At 43.9% G+C, this 26,239-nt stretch overlaps 5 protein-coding genes and 1 pseudogene across 7 annotated transcripts; 2 read left to right on the top strand and 4 right to left on the bottom strand.

Annotated features, from left to right (window-relative positions):
• Window positions 1–599: 599 nt before the first annotated feature.
• On the bottom strand, window positions 600–1,820 carry LOC106452849 (NADH dehydrogenase [ubiquinone] 1 alpha subcomplex subunit 1-like). 2 transcript variants are annotated; one of them, XM_013895030.3, is made up of 3 exons: window positions 1,667–1,820; window positions 1,428–1,545; window positions 600–879 (listed from the first exon to the last, which is right to left on the bottom strand). In XM_013895030.3, the coding sequence occupies exons 1-2, from the start codon at window positions 1,772–1,774 to the stop codon at window positions 1,456–1,458; spliced, it is 198 nt and encodes a 65-aa protein (XP_013750484.1). In that variant the 5' UTR covers window positions 1,775–1,820; the 3' UTR covers window positions 600–879; window positions 1,428–1,455. The 2 variants fall into 2 exon arrangements, with proteins under 2 accessions (XP_013750484.1, XP_048636006.1); XM_048780049.1 differs by having other exon boundaries at window positions 600–870.
• A 238-nt stretch (window positions 1,821–2,058) lies between these two features.
• On the top strand, window positions 2,059–4,667 carry LOC106452848 (KH domain-containing protein At3g08620). Of its 2 annotated transcripts, XM_022719907.2 has the most exons (8): window positions 2,059–2,275; window positions 2,349–2,437; window positions 2,912–3,063; window positions 3,575–3,691; window positions 3,776–3,892; window positions 3,977–4,120; window positions 4,201–4,358; window positions 4,471–4,667. In XM_022719907.2, the coding sequence occupies exons 1-7, from the start codon at window positions 2,196–2,198 to the stop codon at window positions 4,345–4,347; spliced, it is 846 nt and encodes a 281-aa protein (XP_022575628.1). In that variant the 5' UTR covers window positions 2,059–2,195; the 3' UTR covers window positions 4,348–4,358; window positions 4,471–4,667. The 2 variants fall into 2 exon arrangements, with proteins under 2 accessions (XP_022575628.1, XP_022575627.1); XM_022719906.2 differs by having other exon boundaries at window positions 4,201–4,667.
• Window positions 4,668–5,010: 343 nt separating this feature from the next.
• LOC106452847 (protein RETICULATA-RELATED 2, chloroplastic-like) lies at window positions 5,011–6,274 on the top strand. Its single transcript, XM_013895024.3, has one exon. The coding sequence runs from the start codon at window positions 5,138–5,140 to the stop codon at window positions 6,104–6,106; it is 969 nt and encodes a 322-aa protein (XP_013750478.2). The 5' UTR covers window positions 5,011–5,137; the 3' UTR covers window positions 6,107–6,274.
• A 362-nt stretch (window positions 6,275–6,636) lies between these two features.
• On the bottom strand, window positions 6,637–19,571 carry LOC106454300 (annotated as a pseudogene).
• Window positions 14,726–19,013, bottom strand: LOC125609109 (meiosis-specific protein ASY2-like). The gene is made up of 4 exons (XM_048780048.1): window positions 17,251–19,013; window positions 17,047–17,181; window positions 16,087–16,973; window positions 14,726–16,013 (listed from the first exon to the last, which is right to left on the bottom strand). The coding sequence occupies exons 1-4, from the start codon at window positions 18,053–18,055 to the stop codon at window positions 14,916–14,918; spliced, it is 2,925 nt and encodes a 974-aa protein (XP_048636005.1). The 5' UTR covers window positions 18,056–19,013; the 3' UTR covers window positions 14,726–14,915.
• Window positions 19,572–21,228: 1,657 nt separating the features above from the next.
• LOC106452845 (putative zinc transporter At3g08650) lies at window positions 21,229–24,854 on the bottom strand. The gene is made up of 6 exons (XM_013895022.3): window positions 24,686–24,854; window positions 23,439–23,976; window positions 22,684–22,968; window positions 22,474–22,602; window positions 22,285–22,382; window positions 21,229–22,168 (listed from the first exon to the last, which is right to left on the bottom strand). Exons 2-6 carry the CDS (start codon window positions 23,898–23,900, stop codon window positions 21,352–21,354), a joined length of 1,791 nt encoding a protein of 596 aa, XP_013750476.2. The 5' UTR covers window positions 23,901–23,976; window positions 24,686–24,854; the 3' UTR covers window positions 21,229–21,351.
• Window positions 24,855–26,239: the final 1,385 nt, after the last annotated feature.

Here is a 26,239-nt window from a genome sequence, read left to right as displayed (position 1 = left end):
ATGTTGTATTAATTATGTTTTATAGACATCCAGATCCTTGCTAATTTTGCCAAAAAGAAACTATATTTGTAGAATATTCGTCTCTTTTGTTCTCTGTATCTTTGGTTGAATTGAAGAGAAAGCTAAAAGGTATCCACATTAAAAGTGAGGTCTCAACGGTAAAATATAAACAAGCTTCGTTTTCACTAAAGAGCAAAGTGATTCCTCTTTAGAATCATGGAAGCTGTTTCTAAAACTGCCGTAATCTATGGTTCTGTTGTTTTAGTTGGTAAGAGCAACTTAATGGCATGAAACAAAAATTCCTCTGAACATAGTATTAAAAAAAAATGAAGGGTTTGGTACCAAGAGAGGACCATTTCGAAGAAGAGTTAAGAGATGAGCCCACTTGAAAGGGACATAGCAAGGGGACCCCATGTGAATCTGCAAGCAAAGACAGATGCTTTGACCGACCTCATTCATCATCCTCCATTATTAGTTACAGCCATAAAACCAATGTCATCCATCATCACTAGCTTCATTGGACTCTCAATTATCTCTCCTTATCTAATACACAACCACACTCTAGATCCTACCCGCCGCAACAAATTACACACCTGAAGAAGGTAATCTTCAAGATTATTATTAAGAGTGTATTGTAAACCAAATGTCATGCAACTTAACAGCATATACCACAAACAAATAGAGAAGTTATAAACCAAATGTCATTAATGTCTCAATTTCGAGATCAGAAAAAGCTTTTTAAGCAACAAAGCTTTATCCGAACTAGTCTTCAAGAAAAATCAAACCGGAATAACAGTAGTAGATTCTCCAGCTTCTTCTTCTTCTTCTGGAATACACTTTATTTGTGAGTTGTGACCACACGTTGTTCACCTGAAGCCCCTACATCACATCAACATGCAACTCAGAGTTACACATCGCAAGACCAAAGGAGAAAACAGAAAGAAAGTCACTGCATACAGCTCCAAAAAAAGATGATCAATTAACCAAAACAATAACCAGAATCTTAGTCACTCCTAGACAAAACAAATACAAAAAAAAGCCACCATCCACAAACTTCAAGAGGCAAAGAACTAAGCAGAAATGACTGAGGATACTAATCTATGAACACATAAAACACTCATAGGATATCATTCATTTCCCTCCAAGAATGACTTTTACTATACAGAACAGCAATCAAACAAGTACACTGATACAGTAGCTATCTCCACAAGGTCTATCTTATTAAGCTCCTCAACGCATATACATTATCTAGAACCCAAAAAAGCAAAGAGCTTTACAGTGACCCATGCATTTAAAACTTCACTAGCACACTAACACCTTGTCAAACAACAGAACTCGTGTACTAAATTTCATGCGAGACGACAAGCAAAATCATAAGTAGACTAACAAAGAGCACATGCGGATCGAATCAGAGAATCAAAACAGACCTGATGAACAAAAAGGAATGCAATCGGATCACGAGGAAGGAGCTGAAGCTTTCTCGACGACTTTCTTGTCGCGTCTCTCCATAGCAACATCCCATTCATCGTGCCCGATGTGCTTCGGCTGCTCAATCCCCAAATTGAAATCATCAAAACTCAAATTCGAGATCCCAATCGGATCAAATCGTAAAAACCCTATTGAGAGAGAGACGCAATCAAAGAGAAAGGGGGGAGAAAAGTCATACACGTCCATGATAAGCTTTGTGGATGTAGTACTGCGAGTTTCCCATGATGCAGAGCATCCCTCCGATGATTCCCAGAGGCAGAGCCGCTTCTAACCACACCAACGACATCTTCTTCTTCTTCGTCTTCTCCTTCTCTGTATCGAAAGATCCAAAACTTCACCAACGAAACGTTTTGAGAGTTTTGACAAACCAAATGGGCCTCATGGGCTTTAACTGTAAATACTAAAGCCCAATAGATATAAACCAAAAGCCGCTTCTACTTCAATGATCCAAAACTACATCAACGAAAAGATTTGAGAGCTTTGACAAACCAAATGGGCCTTATGGGCTTTAAATGTTAAATACTAAAGCCCAATAGATATAAACCAAAAGAGTCTCTTTTTTTTTCTTTTCTATTTAAAAATCGGATACTTCCCCATCAGATACATGGTCTCGGTGGAGACAACTAGAAAACCAAATTTGGTACATGTAAATTGCGTGAAGACAGTAGAGAGCAGCAGCAAAACCCTCCTCCTCCTCCTCTTCTACCATGTCTGGTCTGTATAATCCCAGCTACTCACCTTCTAGAGCCGCTTCTCCCCAGATTAGAACCTCCTCCGATGTTGACAGGTTTTTTTTCTCCTTTCCTATCTTATTTCTTCTTCACTGAAACTATATAACTTAACTGCTTCATCTTCTGCAGTCAATACTTATCTCAGTTGCTAGCTGAGCATCAAAAGCTTGGACCTTTCATGCAAGTCTTGCCCATATGTAGCCGTCTCTTAAACCAAGGTCTCACTCTCTCTCTTCTCATTTCTTCCTCACTAGATCTGCAATTTATTGTTAACTGTCTTGAACTGCTGCTTCCTATATATATGTATCTTCATGATTATGCAATACTCTCCTCTTTGATGACTTCTATTGGATCTTTGGTTTATTTAAGCTTTAGCAAGCTCTCAATTGCTCAGGCACTTGATGCTTTAGAGTCTTTTTACTAGCTCTTGATTGTCTTTATTTGGATTCTATTGTGGGTTTGCTTTGGTACTATTAAAGCTTCCAGCTTTGGTAACAAAACTAGATTTAGTTGTAAATTTAATTTTCAAGGTCATATAACTCTAGTTGAAGAACCATGATTGAATAAGTATTTGGAAATGAAGCTGACTGCTATATATTTACAGTTCCTTGAAGTCTCTCTAGTCTCATTGGTTCTTGTTCATTATTTATTGGTATCGTAAGATTATTTTTTATTCCAATTTGTTGTGGCAGAGATCTTCAGGGTTAGTGGAATGATGTCCAACCAAGGGTTTACTGATTTTGATCGGCTGAGGCATCGGAGTCCTAGTCCAATGGCTTCACCAAATCATATGTCTAATGTTCCTGGTGCTGGATATGGTGGTTGGAATGGTCTTCCACCAGAGGTAGCCCACTTTATCTTTGTTGTTATGCTCATTGTTCTTTCAAATTCTGTCTGTGTTTTGTCATAGTTTTTCTGTATCTGTTTTGTTATAGGAAACGTCTTTTTTCATCTTCGATTATCTTTAATAGAAACATAATAGAATTTTTTAACAGAGGATTGTGGTGGTTGATACCCACTAGCACATGAAAATTTGTATGGATGGCTCATGTATTATTTTTGTTGGGAGAAGCCTAATATTCCTACTGCAAAGGAATATTGAGGTATGAGTTTAGCTCTCCGTCTCCTTATTTGAATATGTGGTGCCATCTTAGTATCTAGTTCATTGCATGCATCTTCAAGACATAGTATGCCCAAAATAAAAATTGGTAGAAAATCTCAACTGGGGTTCCAAGTAGAACTTTTTCACTTTTTGTATAGACCTGATAAACCCTTAATCTAGACTCTAGGATGATGTATTCATTTTCAGTTACTCATTTTCAGACGCCAATGAAACCTTTTTTTATTTAATGTAGAGAATGGTTGGTCCTCATGGAATGGCAATGGAGTGGCAAGGTGCACCTGCTAGCCCAAGCGCATACACAGTGAAGCGTATCCTGCGTTTAGATCTTCCAGTTGATACATTTCCTAATGTAAGTTTCGTTGGATTTGATTTTTTTGAGACACTGAAATAAAAAACATCAATTGATAAAGGTCCTTTTGCTTTTGGTTGTTAGTTCAATTTTGTTGGAAGGCTTCTGGGACCTAGAGGGAACTCGCTGAAGCGTGTGGAAGCAACAACCGGTTGCCGTGTGTTTATTAGAGGGAAAGGATCAATTAAGGACCCTGACAAAGTAAGACATGCCTACATTTTTTCTTCATCCCTTTAAACTAATCTTCTTTTGTTAATCTTTTGCTTTGTTATGTTTTGTCACCAGGAAGAGAAACTGAAAGGGAAACCTGGCTATGAGCATCTTAATGAGCAGCTCCATATCCTCATTGAGGCTGATCTTCCTGCCGATATTGTCGATATAAAGCTGCGACAAGCCCAAGAGATCATCGAGGAGTTGGTAAAACCTGTGGTATGTGCTTTAACTCACTTCTTCTCAATTATTATTTTTAGAGACCACAAGATTTTAAATGGTCTAGGATCTTTGTGCAGGATGAGTCACAGGACTACATCAAGAGGCAGCAACTACGAGAGCTCGCATTGCTGAACTCAAACCTGAGAGAAAACAGTCCAGGTCCAAGCGGTAGCGTCTCTCCATTCAATTCAAACGCAATGAAACGTCCAAAAACAGGACGCTAAGAGTGCACGAGGTACCATCATCAAGCATGTGTATATGTGTATAACCAAGCCTAATGGTGTTTTGTTTATGTAACGTCTACTCTTGGTTCTTCTGCTTTTATACCTCTCTCTGATCCACACCAGTGATGATTCTCAAAGCACAAAGCACCAAGAGAAGTACCAGTGATGAAAGTAGCGTGATGAAGCATTTGTAACCATTAAGATTTTAGATTGTTTTTGGGATTATTTATTCATGTGTTGTGTGAGTTGTTGTAGTATTGACATCTAATTACATTATATTCGTGTTTTGAGCAGCAATAAGTTATGTCTTTTATAGGAAAGCTTGCCTTTTTGCCTCGTTTCCATCTATATAAACCTTTGAAAGTGCAATACTTTCGTCCAATAACAGCTAGTTTGAGTAGAGAAAAGAGACCAAACAACTGTTAGTCCTAGGAAAGCTTGTCGCTTTTCGTCGTCTCTATCTACAAAAACATTGAAAGTGCAATACTTTTTTGTCCGTAAGCAAAGAAAAAATCAACAATGGTGGTGGGTGAGGTGAATATAGTTGGTGAAGTTAGTTTATTGTACCGACACGTGGTGGGCTCAGATCAAGCTTCAGTTTTTCGCAGGTGGGAAGTGGGCCCCATTAAGAACATTGATTGTTGTGTTGTGTTTTAAAAAGAAAGGGTTTTTTTTTTTTAAAAGGCGAACGAGATTCTCTGTCTGCACGCCGTGATTCGATTCAATCTCAGATCTCTTAGATCTTTAGTTCAACTTCTCCCATTCTTGAAGCGGCTCGTTGAGAAAGAAGATGGCGGCTATAGCTCGTCTCCACTTGTCGGCTAAACCGAACCAGACCGGTCCTAGAGCGATCAACCTCACGCGCGATCCAAGGATCATCCTCTCGTTTCCACGCAATGCATCGGTATGTTCCTCCCTCCGCACATCTCCAAATCTAGTTGCTTCATCCGCCGGAGGAGGAGGCAGCGGCGGAAACGGAGGAGTAGGCGGTGGTGATGGTGGTGGTGATAACGGAGATTCAGGAGGGAAGCAAGAACCGTCTCCATGGGGACCGATAGGGATGTTCATCCAAGGATGGAGATCACGCGTCGCAGCTGATCCTCAGTTCCCTTTCAAAGTCCTCATGGAAGAGCTCGTTGGCGTAACCGCCAACGTACTCGGTGACATGGCTTCACGCCCCAACTTCGGACTCAACGAGCTAGACTTCGTCTTCTCAACCCTCGTCGTGGGTTCGATCCTCAACTTCACGCTCATGTACCTCTTAGCACCCTCTTTAGCATCCTCCACCTCCTCCAACCTCTTGCCTGGGATCTTTAAAACCTGTCCAGCTAGTCATATGTTCGAGCAGGGGAGCTTCACGGTCGTGAACCGCTTCGGGACTTTAGTGTACAAAGGGATGGTGTTCGCCACCGTGGGGCTAGCCGCGGGGCTTGTAGGGACGGCTATCTCTAATGGGTTGATCATGCTGAGGAAGAAGATGGACCCCGGGTTCGAGCCGCCGAATAAGGCTCCCCCGACGGTGCTGAACTCGTTGACTTGGGCGGCTCATATGGGGGTGAGCGCTAACGTGAGGTACCAGACGTTGAACGGGGTTGAGTTTTTGATGGAGAGAGGGTTGCCGCCGTTGGTGTTTAAGACGGGTGTGGTGGCTTTGAGGGTTGTGAACAATCTTTTGGGAGGGATGTCGTTTGTTGTGTTGGCGAGGTTGACTGGTTCGCAGTCTGTTGGGGAGGAGAAGGTGGAGGAGAAAGATGATTGAATAGAGTTTTTTTTTTTGGTTGGTTGGTTATGTTGTGAGGTTTAGGCACAAGAGGCATCTTCTTGAGTTGAAATCTTTTTTTTTTTTCAGGTTCTTAATTACAAAAAGCAGAAGACATTGTTCTTGTATGTGTTTGGAGACCAAATAAAGACAAATCCATTTTATTTCTTTAAGACCAAGTTTGCTATGTCTTTATGACCAGTTGCTAAGGTTATTAAATTCAGTCGGAAGTTATTAATCACTAACGAAGATTGAATGATCTACTACTTATCGGACTTGTAAACTTCTTTGTTAGGAGAGATCCGTTTATTGACTATTGTTGCGGAAGCAACTAGGTGTCAGCTTATAGAAGAACCAGCTAAAATAAAGAACCCTCATAGAGATTGAAATTGAGGAGAACTGATGAATAGCAGTGAAGGATAAGGATCTTTGAATCTCATCATAACCTTTTGGAGTTGCTTCTTTGTCTTCAGTTGTACATCTAGAGTTAAAAACCTTCTTCATTGATCTTAGGAAAGAGAGAGTACTGTTATGTTTATTATTGAATAAGACTAATCCCTTTTGATGGGGTATGTCTGTTTACAAGCAAAGAGAACCATTTATAAACTTTATTTGAAACTCCAAAAGCAAACAGATTAAAACTAGCAAATGAAGAAGTGAATAAGTAATGCTTGCTTCAGAAGGCATGAACAGAGAGAGCTCCATCAACACATATGGTTTGACCTGTAATGTAAGAAGCAGCAGGAAGACACAGAAACGCAGCCACTGCCACCACTTCTTCTGGCTCTCCAGCGCGGCGCATTGGTATGTTTGGTGCTATATTCTTAGCAAACTCCTCTCCAAGTATAAACTGAACAATGCCATCACACTCATTTACCAATAATCAGTTCAAATGACATTGAAAAGGAGTTTTTGGTCCATAGAAATTTTTTACAGTTTTAGCTGCAGGTGTTGCAATGACACCAGGAGCAATGGAGTTAGCCCTTATGTTGTCACCAGCCCATTCACAAGCTAAGTTCCTCGCCAACTGGCTTATAGCACCTTTGGTTGTACCATAGATTGATCCTACGCTACAAGATACAACTCCAGCAACAGAGGAAATGAAGACGATGCTCCCAGATCCAGAGGCTTTGAGCGAAGGATGCAAGCTGGCACAAATGGTATGAAGACTCTAAGTTTGTTGAGATTTGATACGTGAAATCTTCTGCTGTGTATTCTGTTGTTGGCTTTGTCACACATGTAGGGCCGGCCTTAAGCCATGCTAGGTAAAACATTCGCAACAGGCCCTCAAAATTTTTAAAATAAATTGCATACAAATAGACCCTAAAAAAAAATTTAAGCCCCTAAATTTGTAAAAAAAACTTCTTTTACATAAACAGAGCCACATGCTCCCAAAATCTCAGGGCGGACCTGCACACATGTGCCTGCATTGTTTATCTACACACACATACTCAGTATGAAATTTTAGTCCATGCATGAGTTGATGGTGAAAAAGTCAAAGAAGACATTACGAGGATGTTGAGAGTTCCATCGAAGAGAGAGGAAACAGTTTCCATCAGCTTCTCTCTATCAGCACGAGACTGTTGGGGATGGATTTAACCCATCCACAAAGCCCATCGAACAAAGGGCCCAGTCCAGCAAACCGAGTCGACATCGGCGCAGAAGCCGATTCTCGAGAGATCGACTCGACAGGGAGCGCTGATAGTCGAAGCAGAGAGCAAGCGGAGCGAGGTTGATCGACTCAACGGCTCAGCGAGCATCTCATAATCAGGCCCGAAAGGCCGACAAAGCCCAATTAGTAAAAAGAGTTTAGGTTAAGGTAATCGAACAGAGTATAAAAGGAGAGGAAAGCAAAGGAGAAAGGCATCGACACTTAGCTACACAAACTTAGCGGCGAGATTAGGGTTTATCATCCGTACAATCATCTCTCTGCTATTTGTACTTTTCCGGTTTAAGCTCTCACGAGCTCCGGCTTGCTTTTACTTTCTCCACCTTTGTAACATCATCTCGAAATCTAATAAACGCCTCTGTTCGACCCATTTCTAGTATTGTTTACTTCTTCTGAGACCAAACTCACCTTAAACAATTGGCGCCCACCGTGGGGCCGGACAGACCCAGCGTTTCTAGACCGATATGACCACCGGAGGTACGAACCCTGATACCTCAGGAGAGGAGCCGGCACTCACGCCTCCTCCGCCTCCTCCCCTCCTCTCGTCGGAATTCATGAGTTCAGTCATAGCCCGACTTGCTCATCAAGAAGAAGTTCAGAAGACGACGAATGATCAGCTCGCCGCCATTGTCGCTGCTCTTAGCGCCTCCACCGGCAACTCACAACCGCTCCGTCGTTACCTCTTCAATACAAACCCTCCTACTCCGGCAGAAGGACGAACGACGAACCCAGTCGATCCCACTCTTCAACTCGCGGAAACCCTAGCCGCCGATGCTTCTCCTGCAGCGTCAGACCCATCAACTATCCGAGAAATCGCTGAGCTCAAACTAAATTTCCAACAAATGAGCTCGAGGATCCACCAAGCAACGAGCGCAGTACCCGAGATTGACAGTGTCATCGCATCAACATCGCGTACTCCTTTCACCGAGGAACTGACGGAGGTCAAACTCCGAAAGATGGACAAGTTGCGTCTTCCGGAATACAAACCAGGAGGAGATCCCGTCGAGCACTTGACGGCTTTTAATATTGCGGTAGCGAGGGCCAGACTCGCCCCCGATGAAAGAGACGCGGGATACTGCCAACTTTTCATTGAAACACTCAACGAGCAAGCCTTAACCTGGTTCTCGGGACTCGAAGAGAATTCAATTAGAAGCTTCAAAGAGCTCTCCTCGGCTTTTCTCAAGACTTATATCATGTTCACCAAGCGTGAAGCAACGGCGTCGACTCTCTGGAACCTCAAGCAAACGAAGGATCAGAATCTTCGCGATTACATGGAACGTTTTAAGTCGGTCGTGTCAAGAATCAATATCCCAGACCACATCGCCGTCGATGCCTTGAGGAACAATCTCCTTGTGGAATGTAAGTTCCGAGAAGATCTTTATCGATGCACCGCCACGACGTTGCAAGATGCCGTTGCTCGTTCTCACAACTTCATTCGTATGGAAGAAGACACTAAAGCCATCATGAGCAAGCACAACTCGGCGAAGCAATCAGCGCCTAAAAATGCCGTCACAGCTCACGTCGAACCTCGTCAGCATGCTCAAAGCGACAAAAATAACCGTAAGAGCGGTCTCCTTTACGTCGTCGACGAAAACGGGAAGAAGTGGAACACCTTTCATCGGGAAACCGATCCTCCAAGCGAATCCCCTCGAGCAACAGCGCCAGCCACGGTCGCCCAGGTCGATTCGGCAGCGGGATCTTCCCGGACCCCACCAGGGCTTACTAAATCGTGTAAACTCCACGGTGTAAAAGGTCACGACACTTCGGAGTGCAAAACACTTTTTGCGCAATTCCTCTCCTCACTCGAAAGCGGTGAAATTAAGATTCCTCCTCCGAAGCCAAAAAGCGAGAACAGTTGGAGCAGAAACAAGGACAGGAAAAATCAGCGAAAAAATCAAGCAAAACCGCGTCAAGACGACCAAAAACCAAAGGTCGCCGAGCAAATCCCACATCAAGACGATGACGGTGACGCCTCGGCTGACGAGGATCCGCCGGCAGCCAGACAAAGGATTGAAGTCATTCGAGCCCAACCGGAGTCCTCATCAGACGAAGAGAGCGATCTCGAGGAAGCCCTCGACCCGTTGGACTTACGTGTACTCCTCAAACGAAAGACCACGCCAACGACTGACAAGACTCTCGGATCATCCGACCTCCGAGTCGAGCTCAATGCTAAAAGAGCTAAGCATTCGCCGAGCCCAGGATCCTCATTGGCAACTACGGAAGGCAATCCTATCGTCGATCTACGAGATCAGCTTAACGCGCGAGTCGGTGATTTGCGTGCAAAACTGGACCACAAAAAGGCCGGGTCGCCGAAAGAAAGCGAAGACCTCCGAGCTCTTCTCACCAGGAAGCAATCAAGTGTCAGGCCGCGGATCAACGTGATTATGGGAGGATCTCCACCTTGCGGAGACTCCGTACGAGCAGTCAAAGATCACCGACGAATGGTGGACACCTCGCAGCGCTGGCCGCAGAAGTTCCCAACTGATCTCCCAATCTCCTTCTCAACTGGAGACCTTGTCGGAGTAACTTTCCCTCACAACGATCCTCTCCTCGTCGTTTTAGCCATCGATAAGTACGACGTCACCAAAGTGCTGATCGATACTGGTAGCTCGGTCGATATCATTTTTCGCGAAACTCTCGAAAAAATGGGAATCGACTTAAAAGACGTGAAACCGTCATCCAGGACTCTCACCGGCTTTAATGGTTCTTCCGAAGTAATCATGGGAACTATCCGTCTCTCGGTACAAGCAGAGGGAGTAGCACGGATGGTCAAGTTCTCGGTAGTCAGCACCAAGGCTCCCTACCACGTGATACTAGGCACTCCATGGTTGTACTCCATGCGTGCAATCGCATCCACGTACCATCAGTGCGTCAAATTCCCGGGAATGGATGGCACGACTAAAACAGTGAGAGGAGATCAACGGGCCGCGCGAGATCTCTTAATCGCTACGGTCAAACTGCAGCGATCTCAGTCACTAGTCAACTCGATCTCACCTCCTATCAGCAAGATCTGCCCACAAAAGGAAGAGGTGCTCGAAGTCCCAGTCGACGAATCGGATCCAAGTAAAGTGCTACGAGTAGGCGCTTATCTGTCGGACGAAATGCAACGTGATATCACGGATTTCCTGAAGCAAAACTTGTCTACCTTTGCCTGGTCGATGACTGACATGCAGGGAATCGACCAGTCCATCACGACTCACGAGCTAAACGTAGACCCAAATATTAAGCCCATCCGACAGAAGAGACGAAAGTTGGGTCCCGAAAGATCCAAAGCAGTTGTCGAGGAAGTCGAGCGCTTACTAAGCGCGGGCTCAATAGCAGAAGTTCGTTACCCGGAATGGCTCGCTAACCCAGTGGTTGTCAAGAAGAAAAACGGCAAGTGGCGCATGTGCGTCGATTTTACTGACCTCAACAAAGCCTGCCCAAAAGACAGCTACCCACTTCCGAACATCGACAGACTGGTCGAGTCAACTGCTGGCAATGAAATGCTCACGTTTATGGACGCTTTCTCGGGATACAACCAGATCATGATGCATCCCGACGATCGAGAGAAGACGTCGTTCATAACTGATCGAGGAACTTACTGCTACAAAGTAATGCCCTTCGGGCTGAAGAATGCCGGTGCGACGTACCAGCGACTTGTCAACCGCATGTTCGCTAAACAGCTCGGTACAACGATGGAAGTCTACATCGATGACATGCTCGTCAAATCAGTCCGAGCAAATGACCACCTGGCACACTTAAGGGAGTGTTTCGACATCCTAAACGCTTACAAGATGAAGCTAAACCCGGCCAAATGCACTTTCGGGGTATCGTCCGGAGAATTCCTTGGCTACATAGTGACGCAGCGGGGAATCGAAGCAAACCCGAAGCAAATATCAGCTGTCCTTGATCTCCCCAGTCCGAGAAATTGCCGAGAAGTCCAACGACTAACAGGCCGAATCGCAGCGCTTAATCGTTTCATCTCCCGATCCACCGATAAATGCCTCCCATTCTACGATCTCCTCCGAGGAAACAAGAAATTCATTTGGGACGATAAATGTGAGGAGGCTTTTAGTCAGCTCAAACATTACCTGACGACGCCCCCTATCCTGGCAAAGCCGGACATAGGCGACGTTTTATCTCTCTACATTGCGGTCTCATCCGCCGCAGTCAGCAGCGTGTTAATCAAGGAGGACCGAGGAGAACAACGACCTGTTTTCTACATGAGCAGGAGGATGACCGGACCAGAAACCCGGTACCCGACACTTGAAAAGATGGCCCTGGCCGTCGTCGAATCAGCGAGGAAACTCCGCCCATATTTCCAGTCACATTCGGTAGAAGTTCTCACCGACCAGCCGCTCAGAACTGTCCTGCAAAACACGAACAGAGCCGGCCGTCTTACCAAATGGGCGATCGAACTCGGAGAGCTCGACATCACCTATAAGTGCAGAACCGCTGCTAAGGCCCAAGTCCTCGCCGATTTTCTCGTGGAGCTATCTCCGGAACTCGCTCAAGATTTGGAAACCTCGGATTCAACATGGATCCTGCATGTCGACGGTTCCTCGACAAACAAAGGCTCTGGAGCAGGAGTTCAGCTTCAATCCCCATCGGGAGAGCTCATTCGACAGTCGTTCAGCTTCGGTTTCCCAGCATCAAACAACGAAGCAGAGTATGAGTCACTCATCGCAGGCCTTCGCCTCGCCAAAGCAGTCAAGGCTAAGCGACTCAGTGCATATTGCGACTCACAGCTCGTCGCCAGTCAGTTCAGCGGTGATTACGATGCGCGCAACGATAGAATGGATGCTTATCTCCGAGTTGTACAAGCATTGGCTAAAGAGTTCGAATTCTTCGAGCTCACCAAGGTTCCTCGTGGAGAAAATGTCTGTGCGGATGCGCTAGCAGCACTCGGAAGCAAGCTACGCGATCAAGTCAAAAGGACTATTCCAATTCACCGAATCGAGAAACCAAGCATCGACATCTCAACGGAGTCAGCTAACTTCGTCACCACAGAACTCGAAACAACGCCCTTATCTGAGACCAACGACGACTCCGAGATGACAGACCAAGATCAGCTACTACCCGACTGGAGGACTGAATTCATCCAATATCTCACCGCGGGCACACTTCCAACGGATAAATGGGCCGCAAGACGATTAAAGAGGCGCAGCGCGCATTACGTCGTCATGGAAGAAGAACTCCACCGAGTAACGGCTAACAAGGTCCTCCTGAAATGCATTTTCGCCGAGCAAACACATTTAGTAATGGCAGAAACCCACGAAGGAGCGGGAGGAAACCACTCTGGAGGTCGATCATTAGCCTTGAAAATTCGGAACTTGGGATTTTTCTGGCCAACTATGAATACCGATTGCGAAGCATATGCCCGGCGATGCGACAAATGCCAACGACACGCTCCGAGTATCCACAGTCCAACCGAGCTACTGCGAACTTCCGCAGCACCTTACCCATTCATGCGATGGGGGATGGATATCATCGGACCAATGCCGAATTCTCGCCAACGTCGCTTCGTGCTGGTATTAACCGACTATTTCACCAAATGGATCGAAGCAGAAGCCTTCGCGCAGGTTACAGAGAAGGAAGTTCGTGGCTTTGTCTGGAAGAACATCATCTGTCGCCACGGACTACCATACGAGATCGTGACAGACAACGGATCACAGTTTATGGCCGGAAGTTTTAAAGATTTCTGCAACAAATGGAACATCCGACTAAGCCCTTCGACGCCAAGATATCCTCAAGGAAACGGACAAGCAGAATCCTCGAACAAGATTATCATCGACGGAATCAAGAAGCGCCTTGACCTCAAAAAGGGACATTGGGCCGATGAACTTGACGGCGTGCTCTGGTCGCACCGGACAACCCCCCGAGGAGCGACAAAATCTACTCCTTTTTCACTCGCTTACGGGATGGAGGCAATGGCTCCAGCCGAGGTCAATGTAACAAGTCTCCGCAGGTCCAAGATGCCCCAGCATGTCGAGCTTAATCAAGAGATGCTGCTAGATGCCCTAGATGGGCTAGAGGAGAAGCGCGACCAAGCCTTACTTCGAATCCAAAACTACCAAAACCAAATCGAGAGTTACTACAACAAAAAGGTCCGATCGCGTCCTCTCGATCTCGGCGATCTGGTTATGAGAAAAGTCTTTGAGAACACCAAGGAACCCAATGCTGGAAAACTCGGCGCAAATTGGGAAGGACCGTATAAGATCACTCGAGTCGTCAAACCAGGAGTATATCGACTCGAAACTTCCCGCGGAGCAGCAGTTCCACGAGCTTGGAACTCCATGCATCTTCGTCGCTTCTACTCGTAAAACGAGTACCCTTTCGGAACGAGTAAAATGATCTACATCACCGTTTTACTCGCAAAAAAAAAAAAAAAAAAAAAAAAAAAAAAAAAAAAAAAAACCGAGTAGATGCACCCTACGGTCACTTCTACTCGATGATGAACTCCAAGTAAATGACTACCAAGTTACTTTTACTTGGACCAAAATGAACTACGAAAGGCTTGATCCTCCCCGGAGGTACGTAGGCATCCCCTCTACGGGGTCCAGCCCCAACCTAACAAAAAATACATCTCGTCTCACTCCCTCGAGTAAACAATGACGAGAGCCAAATGATGCTAGCCCCTTAACTCGAAAGCGGCGCACGAGCACTCATCCCACTTAGTCGACGATATCCTGATCAAATATCGAACGAAGGGAAAAACAGAGTTCCGCGTCACCGATGCTCAAGGCATTGACCGACTCACGAGCGAAATTTCTGGATCTTACTGCAAATCGAAGAATAATGAGTTGGCCGACCAAATTCCTCTCGGTTACCGCGGGGCATCCAGATACCTTTTCCTCGGAAACTCGTTAAAAGTCCAAACATTTAAAACTCGTTAAAACTTAGTTACGGACAAGGCAAACGGGAACGACTTAACGAGAAACGAGTTACGATTCGAAGCAAAGCAAACATTTGATAAAAGCCTTTAAAAAAAAAGGGGAAAAACATCCCGAGTATCGAACAACAAGACCCATATGGGCCAACGGTACATAAAGGTTCAAAGGTCTCAACGAGACCAAAGCACAACATAAGGAGAAAAAGTCTACTAAAAAGCAAACTGCGAAATTACAACAGGAAGAGAAGGTCCTCGACCAGATAGCCCTATTCGTCACCAGCGGGAAGGTTCTTGCCACCATCACCGTCTTTTTCTCCGGGACCCGAGATGCGACCAAATTTGGCTGGGGCTGGAGCAGTCGCGTCCGCAATAGGCATCCCCGCGGGATCATCGTCACCCTTCTCCGGGTCTTCCGACGAGGAAGCAGATGAGCTGGCATTCTTCGACGCCTTAGCGGGGGAATCTGTTAGCACAATGGTCGGCACTGCCCCGTCCTTGTGAACAACCGCTCCCGCCGATGTCTGCTTCGCGAGATCAGCATCTTGATCGGTGGGTTGGTTGGAAGATACAGCAGTTTGAGCGGGCTTCTCCACCGGATCTTCAGGACGAAGAGGAGTACGCAGAGCAATAGCGGCCTCCGAATCGATCAGATTAATATTCGACCCAAACGGGTCAAGCTGACGCCAAATTTCCTCGATCAAAAATCGAGACTCCAACACTAGCGGAGAAAGGCAAAGATCTTCCGCCGGAATCTCCTTTACCTCCAAACGCTCTGCTTCTTCCTCGTAGTGCTTCTCTTGCCCGATGAAGAAGTCGATGGTTTCCTGCGGGATCTCAACACCAGAGGCCTTGATTTGCTCGAGACATTTCCTCGTCCCGAAGGCTTGACTATAGAGACACCGAGCATCGTCGTATTTGTCCCTTTTGTCTTCACGAAGGGAAATCCTATGAAAGCGTTTCTCGGCTTTAGCGATCATGGCAATCAGCACGCGAACCCTCTCGTGCGTGACCTCGTATTTACGAGATTTCCGAAGCCTGTCCATCTCCTCGGAATGCCTTAGCAATTCCGCAGCCATTTTTGCCTCTAGATCAGCCTTTTCCTTCCGCTGCTTATCCACCACGAACTCGAGATTGTTCATCGCCTCCTTACACATCTGCAGTTCAGCCGCATCAGACGTTCGCGTCTCGTCAAACGCTTTCCTGAGAGATTTCTCCCGAGCAATGGCTTCAGCCTTTTCCCGCGAAGACACCCGAAGAGCCTCCTCCGCTTTCTTCTTGGCTTCTTCGCTCTCACGGATCTGCTCTCTGGCCCGCCTAAGGGCTGTGTCATACTTCCCGACCAGAACATTCCAGTCGCCGTGGCTCTGATCAAAACACCAAAAGACTTAGCCAAAATAATTTAAAGTTCGGAAAAGAAGGGAACGAACAACCGCTTACCTTTACAGACGAGCAAGAGGCGTGCTCATACTCATCTTTGAAGATGAGATCTCCCACTGAAGGGAGTTGATCGGGACCGCCTTTGACCAACCGTAACAGGCGAGCACAATCTTCCGGGTAGCAAGCCAGCGGAAGCTCACGGTTAAACTCGAATCTGAACTCATCTGCCGGGGTTTCCTTAGGGCGACCGGATACTCGGGTCTCAGATCCCTCCGTGACATGAGCAGGGGACTCATTCCTCGAGCGGTCCCGCTGTCCTCCCAAAGTCGATATTCCCCTCGGAACCTCAGTAGAAGGTAGATCACCGGCCAAGGTTCCACGGGATACCTCCTCGGTGACTCGACTCTCCCGTCTCCGTCGGCGGAGGGCGATAGTCTCATTCTCATCATCCTCCGAGGTCCCAACCTCAGGGATAGCTTCAGGAACTAGAGCCTGAAGTTCCTCTTCGCAGACCGAGGATGAGCGGGGCATAGCCAATTCTTTCTTCTTCATCTTTTTCTTCTTAGGAGCGTCCTCGGCGGGCAAATCTCCGGCTTTCCGTTTCTTCCCCCCTTTTTTAGAGGAACCGTCTGCCCCAGTTTGCCCGGGCTCAGAAGATTCCTTCGGACCCTCGGCCTTTTTCTTGCTTTTCTTCGAGGAGCCACCAGTACGCGTTTGCTCAGCAGCAATTGGGGTCGCCTCTACCGCTTCCAACCCCGAAGGGCCAACCCTGCTCCCAGAAGCGCCTCGCTTGGCGCCTATCTTTTCAGCCACAATAAGGCTAAGGTCGGGCAATTGCTTCATTGTCTTGGCTCGGTTGATCTCTTTCTGCTCAGCTTGAGTAAAGAGGGATAGTCTCTTCGAAGTCGATTGATTGACGAGGGGAAGCAAGTTTGAGATCCAACGTTCTGCAAAGAAAAATTCTTAATACACGCTATTCACTTGCTAGGAAAAGCAGAAGGAAAACCAAAGAAAACTCACGACTAGCAATTTGATCTATGGATCTTTGAATTCTCTCCCGAGTAAAGTCCTCCCAGTGATCTTGCTTCTGCAGCGCAACGATCCGAGCACTCTCCTTCCAATCCTCGGGATAAGTGGCGAGATTCGGATGACCAACTACAAAAGGAAAAGAGACGCGTTAGACGAGCACATGCTACAATTGTCACATAAGATACTGCGCAGTACCCATCTCTGCATTCCAGAGAACGCGATAACCAGACTTCGGAGGCTCCTCGAACGCTGATCTGTTCGACTTCACATAAAAATACGAACGCTGCCAGTCTGAGGTTTTGGTCGGGTACCCCGTGACCACGTTATAATTTGGGCGCATCCTCGTCGAGACGAGCCCATCATCGGAAATTGAGACTGAAGTCAACTCCTCAAACGACCTCACACTCATCGATGTCCCTGCCTCAGCCGCGATCACCGATAGAACGACCATTAACCGAAGAGAACCGTTCATCAACTGGCTTAAGGCGACTCCTCTGCGAAACGCGTAAGCCGTGACAATTCGGGGAATTGGAAACCACAACTTCGTGTCGCTCCGAAAATACGATTCGTAAATGCATTGATATCCCTTCGGAGGCGACCAAGGCCTCTGATCCCGTTTTGGAACGATGAACGAAACCCCATGTGCATTGAGATCTCGGAGGAGAGCTTCCACCGACTCCACGGTAGACTTCGTCCTCTCGACGTTGGACCAATTTTGTCCATCGACGACCGAAGGTCGAATTCTCCAAACCTCCAGGGGGCTCTCCTCAGCAAAGATGTTCCCAGGGTAGTAGCTGATCGGGACAATCGAGGCGTCGACCGCTTCTTGACCGTCGTCGTCACCCCGGAACTGTTCTCTCGCTTCCGAGACCAAGAGACGCTGCGATAAATCCATATTCCCCGTATCCATCATCGCTTCGTGATGGATATCGCCGGAGTCCCGAGAAGAGACCGCCCCCTTTCCCTTTTGTTCTCGCGTCAAACGATGAGATGACGACATCTCGGATACTCGCAGATCTAAAAACAGAGATAAAGAGAGAGAAAGGAGCGTAGAGAGAGAAAGTACCTTAGCGCTGCGGAGGAAAATGAAAAGAAGTGGAGAGGGGGTCGCTATTTATAGAGAGAGATAAGCGCGGGGATCAAAGCGTCATCATTACGCCTAATAAGGCCTAAGTGGGCCTAAACCCAATTAGGCGCGTGATCAACAGATGCGCCGGTCCGTATTCTCGACCCGTAAGCGTTTATCTCACGATCGCAACGCGTGAGAAACGGACGCATCAATCCATTCCCTCGATCGAGGAGTATCAATTGAACGGATTGACTCCCCAACGACCTGTCATTTGCTCGGATTGAACCTTTTGTTCTCCGAACCACAGGCACCAAATTCATCAAAGATCGATTGCTCGACCATCAATGAACTGGGGGGGGACTTACTGTTGGGGATGGATTTAACCCATCCACAAAGCCCATCGAACAAAGGGCCCAGTCCAGCAAACCGAGTCGACATCGGCGCAGAAGCCGATTCTCGAGAGATCGACTCGACAGGGAGCGCTGATAGTCGAAGCAGAGAGCAAGCGGAGCGAGGTTGATCGACTCAACGGCTCAGCGAGCATCTCATAATCAGGCCCGAAAGGCCGACAAAGCCCAATTAGTAAAAAGAGTTTAGGTTAAGGTAATCGAACAGAGTATAAAAGGAGAGGAAAGCAAAGGAGAAAGGCATCGACACTTAGCTACACAAACTTAGCGGCGAGATTAGGGTTTATCATCCGTACAATCATCTCTCTGCTATTTGTACTTTTCCGGTTTAAGCTCTCACGAGCTCCGGCTTGCTTTTACTTTCTCCACCTTTGTAACATCATCTCGAAATCTAATAAACGCCTCTGTTCGACCCATTTCTAGTATTGTTTACTTCTTCTGAGACCAAACTCACCTTAAACAGAGACGATATATCACAGACTGAGCCTGTGACGTTAAAGCCTTTCATCTTCCATTCTTGTAAACACTGATTAAGCTGAGATTCGTCTCTAGCACATGTGTGGATTCCTGCTCCAAGACTTGCAAGCTCCTACGATATAGCATGCCTAAAGATTGTTCACCAAGATTTTAATACATGTGTAAGCAAATTCATTTTTGTTGTTGCTTGTAACGGAAGAAACATGAGACTTGGAAGCAAACAAACCCGATTCCTTTGGTTCCTCCGGTGACAAGAGCGTTCATGCCTTGAAGACTCCATCTCTTTTTAACAAAGATACCATGTACGTACTAAATGACGAAGTGACGCTGCTGGTGGTTGGTAGACAAATCCTAGGTCAAAGTAAACATAGGAGTGACGTAACTAATGATGCGATTTCAATCTTCAAGGTGTTAGTCAACAATGAATTTAGACCTTGGCACGTTTATCTTGAACCAAAGAACCGAACTAAACTGAAAAATGGTTTGGTTCAGGTTTAGATTACCCGATCGGATCCTATATCTCTAAAATCAAAAAACATAATCGAACCAAGAACCAAATACATACCCAAATTTTTATAATATAATTTATATACTTATGAATATTTATATTTAATTTTAAAATAATGAAATAATTAAAATGTTATCTATAAACTTAAATACCAAAAAGTGAAATTTTGATTGATAATTTTTATACAGGAATGTTTTCCGTAAGATATGAGATTTTGACTGATATCTTTTACACATGGAGTGTTATCCAAATTCATTTAAACTATTTCGAATCAAATAAATGTTGTATTGAGATATTTATGAATTGAATAACAATGGATTTATAATTCTCTTAATGCAGACGTTGTTAATACAATAACAAATATCACTCTAGACTTCAAAATCATTTACTAAAAATATTATAAATACAATAACCAATAACACTAGATTTAATCAATCATTTAAAATCATCTACGGAATGACATTGGAATATAAAATCTAAATATAAAGAGATAACTTTCAATTCACTATCCAATAGCATCCCCTATAAAAAATAGAATGAAGCTATTTTTTTACTAAAAAAAAACTATAATTAGCATCCTTTCCTTCTTCCTAGGAAGCGATCTCCACATTTCAAATTTTCATGTTTTTTTTTAACCAATTTTTGATGGATGTTAGGAATCACTACTTATAGTTTCCAGTTTCTTATATAAAGGACATAAAACAAAACAAAGGAAACACACGTTATTTCCGCACGTACGTACATATATTTTTATTGGAAATTTCGACAAGCCACTATAATGAAGATCATTCCATTGATTCCCATTGTCTTCATCATTCTCTTGTCATCATTTCCAGCTCTGATTAAAATCGTTGAAGCGAGGGTGGAAATTCCACCTCAATGCTCTGGTGTGTTTCCAAGTTGCATATTTAATCCTTTAAACGCGCTACCATGGGAGGAAAAACCATGGGACAGAGAGTTTTGTTGTAAGAGGACGTTTAGCGACGATAATGCGGCTGAGTGTTTACGTTTTCTTTTTACATCGAACAATAATCCTAATCTAATCAACGCGGCTCAGAGAATTTTCAAAGACTGTATGCATCTTTGGAACTGTGGCAAATAATAACAATGTATCAACCATATTTTGAAACATTGTATACTTTCTCAAAATTGAAAAAAAAAAACTGTAATTGGTTTCGAAATAATTAATATTATTATATTTTAGGCATGTCAATATATACTTGCCGTTCTTGGCAGTAGATTTGTCTCATTTTTAGAATAAAATTTATTAGTTATTTTATACCCAAAAAAATGATATTCTTTTTGTTTCATAATAAACGTTATTTTAACATTTTTTTGTAATAAAAAATGTTATTTTATAATTTCAATACAAATTATACTTACTTTTAACAAAAAATTAATTAAAAATTGCATTAATTTTATAAATAGTTTTATTTATCTCAAATACTATTGATCAGAGAAGTATAATTAATAACAACTTACATATATTTTTATTATTTTTTAATATGAATGTCAAAGTGACACAAACAGAAGGAGTATCGTTCAAACGAAAAGATGAACAAAAATAATTATTTCCGACTTTCTTGAGGCCTACATAAAATAAACCAAACAGTTTTAACCCCAAACCGAAACAGATTAAACCGGAACCGAATGCCCAGAACTATGCGTAAAATGGAATGGAGTTGATGATGTAAGTGATGATGGGCCTAATCTTGATTCAGTACACTCACTTTTCCATTCACAATAAAATCCGACAAAGTTTGTATCACGAGTATGTATATATATCTTACAACATAGGATAAAGGGAAGTGTGTGTGTGTTCACAATGAATCAAATCATCTAACGGCCTCTGGTGCAGAATTGCAGTAAGGAGTGTGCAAGCAGACAAGTCTAGTGAAAGTCAGACACACAACCGCACACGCTACTCCCAGCACCATCCCCACAATGCCTTTCTTTCTCTCCAGCCTCACCGCTCTCTGAATCACCTGCCAGAAGCTGGGCAGCAACGCACCGCACGCAACCATCATCACGTGATCCAGTCCACTGTAATCTATCCCGGCTAGAATTGATCCTATGGCAGATACTGGTCCCACAAAACCGATCAAAGCTGCTGCTGCAAGAGCTGCGTGCCAACTGTCCGTAGCTCCAAAGACACAGCTCGCAACAGCTGTCCCTCTTGGGAGCCCGTGTAAGGAAACAGGGAGCACCATGTGTCTTCCTAGACCGTAAGCCGACGGTGCAGCGACTCCAAGAGCAAGCCCCTCGGCTAGCGCGTGGAGCCCAACCGCTCCACACGCTAATAACGATTGGAGAGTTATCACACTGGTCGGAAAATTGGTTCCTGTGGTGATTAAACTGCCGGCACGAGACTTTTTCCGACAAGTAATGTTCAGGATGGTTAAGCTCGCGAAATGGCTCAGCACGGCTCCAACTGCGTATAGACTAACCAGAGGGATGAATCCCATTTTTGCGGATAGGAGGAGTTGAAGCGGACGCCAGATACCGAGGACGAAGGCAATGCCTGATGCTACTCCCATGAGGAGAGCGTGCTGTAGACGGAAAGTGAGTGCCGATGCAACCAGAAACACGCCTCCAAGCAATGGTCCCAGACCAAAGAGGAGTGAAACAAAGAAGCCAGATGCATCCTCTGAGCTGCAGATTGAAGAAAGCATTAGTTGTAACCAATCAAATGAAACAGCCTTTTTTTTTTTTTTTGGTAACACAAATGAAACAGCTTATAACTATTAACTTGAACTTTATTTTTATACTTGTAATCATGTGTGAAATTCTCGAAAAGAGTGCTGAAAGCCTCCATGGATGCTACTGATATTGTGGCTGCAGATGCTACTTGCGACGGAGACGCTTCCTATTGCAGTTACAGAGAAGAGATATCAAGTCAGTAGTACACTCAGGTGAAAGCTGCATCAACGTTTCATAAATGATCATATGCATTTCACCTTGAATGCATCAGGAAGCACTTCAGCAATAACCATCCAAATCATACATCCAGCAGCAAATCCAGTGCAAAAAGGCAAGAACTTGCTGAATGCATCTGCACATAGAAAAGCTGGCACTGCGACGATAGGCTGGTATAGAATACAATTCAGACAGAACAAGAATCAGTAATCTCTTATGCAGACAAAGGGATCAGATCAAAGAACGATTACCTGAGGTAAAGATGTGATTATACTCCAGAGCATGGCATTTTGTGGAGAGACACCCCTTGATGCCAACACCATGCTAACAGCCAACCCTTCTGGAATATTATGAACGGCTATGGCTAAAGTGACTAGAAGCCCTTGACTAAAACCCTTTGAACCAGCAAAGGATACACCAACCCCTGATCCCTCCCCGAAAGAATGAAGTGTCATGATTCCTATGACGAGAACAACTTTGGCTGCATCTGCACCTTTGATATCCAGCATGCTAACCTCACCATATTGTTCAAGAAACTGTCCAAAGGTAAAGTAAGTTTATAAGAAGGTTCAGTTTAATTTGGAACTAAAAAAATTGGTTTTAGGTTCGGTAATTGGTTAGTTCGGTTTTCTTTTTTAAAAAACTAACCAATCTTAACCAAAATTCCGAACCAAACTAACCAAAATCTGAACCTAAATAACCAAACTATACCGAAATTAAACTTTTTTAAAAAATTTATTCAATTTAAACTGAAAATTTAACCGAAATAACCGGAAAAAAAAATACTGTAAAAAAATTTAAAACCGAACTAACCGAAAACCGAAAAATCGAAGTGAATTTATTTCGGTTCACTTTGGCGAGATTTCAACCAACCTGAACTAACTGATAAGAGTAAACTACGAGAATATAGGGTTTTTTCAACTGTCAACACATGAGATTTTAGTTCAAACCATCATCCAAATCAGTAACTGGATCTTGTGCAGCCAAAGAATCAGTTTCAAGTTACCTGCTTGCAGAGCCAAATGAACAACGCACCAGCTAGAATCCCAATCACAACCCAGTTTCCAGAACCATGCTCCTGACCCTCCTTTACAAGATCAAAGCTAGCAGCCAACATCACACCAGCCGCCATTCCATTACATATCCCAGCCCACTGCGGATCAAGCTCCACAAAGAAGAAGGGAACCGCACCCAACCCAGTGGCAGCAGCCATCGCTAATGTGAACAACGCAACAGTTGAAACTGAAACTTTGTTGTGACTGCCTCTCTTATCACCCATTCCAATGTCATGTAAAGTTTTCTCTACACCGCTTCCGTCTATTATAACGTTCCGTCCCATGTTTCCGTGAGGAGCAGTTCTTACTTTGTGTGAGATCTCATACTGAGAGTCCGCGTCAGTGTTCCCTATGGATACAAAAACAAATAAGAATAGAAGCAGCAGAAGTTTCTTGCCGCCTGGATGCATCATTGTGATGCTGAAAGAATCAAATAAACTCCGATGCTTTGTAGAATCAAAACTGCATCAAGGAGAGGTCACTGTTGTCCTGTTTTAACACATCACAAGAACAAAATTCAAATTCATCAACTTTAAATAGAAAGAAACGTACATGAACATGTTCCCTATGCACTAGATTGATCAAAAAAAATCACGTGTTTTGGTGAAACAATTGAACTCGAATAGAAACAATATAATCGCATAGAGGAAGGATAGTTTCATCATCATCACCCAAAGACTAAAACTTTGAATCCTTAAAAAGACCCAAAACAACAAAGCAGCAATCTTTAGTCATGTTCGTTTGGTTGCCGTAGTTTTCGGCGTCGGCGTCAGCGTCGGCGTCGGCATCAGCGTAAATAAAAATAGTTGTTGTTCGTTTTGTAGACGCCGACGCAGTTTTAATCGTAGACGCAGATTTTTTCGGCGATCGATGCGAGGACAGAGCGTTTAGACGCAAACGCAGTACCGGCATCAATGAAACGAACAAGAATTTATTAAAAAAATTGATGCCGACGCAGCCGCAGGTAGCTGCGTCAACCAAACAAACATCATTTTTATCACCCAAACTTCGTACAGAATCGTTCTCATTCTCCTTCCAAAGGATAAAATGCGATAAGACTCTCTCATTTCTAGCAATTCGCGAAACCCAATTGCGAAATTTTACGATTTGATCCACCATTCTACATGAATTGGATCATCCAATTAATATATTCTACCACGAACCTAATCAAGTACAGAAACGGGATCGCTGAGCTTACCAGCACAGGGATGAATCGGAGCTCGGAGAATGTTGGAATCCGATCCCTTCTAGCTTAGGAGACTTTGGGATAAATCATGGAAGTCAAATTTTTAACGAAGAGAAGAAGAAGGAGCCCTCCAATTTTCTACATTTTTGTCGAAAATATATAAAACTTTTTACTGAATCAATTGCGAATAAGGCCTTCAAGTTTGTTAAATCTTCTAAAAGAGTCGGTAATTCTGTAAATGGATGAAATTGACGTCCACTCTATGGTAGGTTGAGGGCTTCGTGTTTGGATGTTATTGGCTTATAGCTAAATCGTGAGTTCACGTCTGATGTTTTACATATGATATTTTTTTATTACAACTTTTTTTGGACTGCTATGTAAATATTATATGCGAAAATGTATATACCACCGACATGAACCATCAACCAACCCTAGTCCAGACAACTTGATATAACTATACTATTTTGTGTAATATTTTACCTTATACAGAAAAAATCTACACATCATCAAAGTCGCCTGATGAACATGTAAGAATGAGAAACTCCGTTGCAACGAGAACATACCAACGCAGAACACATTGGTGCATAAAGTGATTGACAAAATTGAGATATCTCTCCCAGAAGTAGATTCTTTCAACTTTTGTCTTTTCTAGTATTTGTTTGCTCTTCTTTTGTGGGTTTTGGTCTGACAAACTAATTTCCTCTCTCAACTATCGATCTTTTTTACTGAAAAAGGTAAGTATTGCTTGAACAAGTTGATAGTAATTTTTTCTGAAGAAAAAAAAAGTTGATATCATTTTCTTTTTCAAAAAATAAGTTGATGACTATTTTCGATAAAATTCCACAGAAACATTTGTTTCGGGAAGGTAATGATTTATCATTTGTGGTTTAGCGTAACGTGATTTACTCTGAATTGGTGCAATAGAGTGAAGAGAATGTGTACGTGACGTCTCCAAGATAAAGCACTAGTGGACTAGGAGTCTTTATGGACTTCCGTGCCACAACCTTTTTGGCTTTTCTCACGTGCATTGAGTCATATGTTACTGTCACCGAAGCCCAAAGGAGTGTTTTGGATAAAACGTAAATAGTTCAGATTTTAAAATATTAGTCCAAGCTTTAGCCAGTCATAGACTCATAGTTTAGAGAAGAGGCATGAACGCACAAGTCGTAAATAGTAGTGGCCATTGCTATCTACACAGAGACAAGTCACATGCAGAGGATAGTATAATGGGCCGGATATAGTGTGGAGTAGGCCCATAATAGAACAAATGAGGAATCGTTTTCAGGCTATAAAAGAACAAGGAAAACATGGGGGTATAACTGTGGTCGGGTCCAAAGCCGTCTTTATCCACCATGTCTATTATTATTATTTTGGAGGTTGGCTTCCATATTCGTACCAGAAAGAAAAGTAAAAAACAACTTCTCCTCTCTTTAAATCACCACATAAGATGCGTTGCTAAGGTTCAGCAAATATCCATCAACAAAGATTTTAATTGCATTTGTAAGAGGAAAAGAAAAAAAAAATCACAAATAAAACTGGTTTTGGTTTGTTAATAAACTAAAACTG

The sequence above is a fragment of the Brassica napus genome, chromosome A5, assembly GCF_020379485.1.
Source record: "Brassica napus cultivar Da-Ae chromosome A5, Da-Ae, whole genome shotgun sequence".
Lineage (NCBI taxonomy): Eukaryota > Viridiplantae > Streptophyta > Magnoliopsida > Brassicales > Brassicaceae > Brassica > Brassica napus.
The sequence above is the reverse complement of the archived record's forward strand: the minus strand, read 5'-3'. Positions and strand labels throughout refer to the sequence as shown.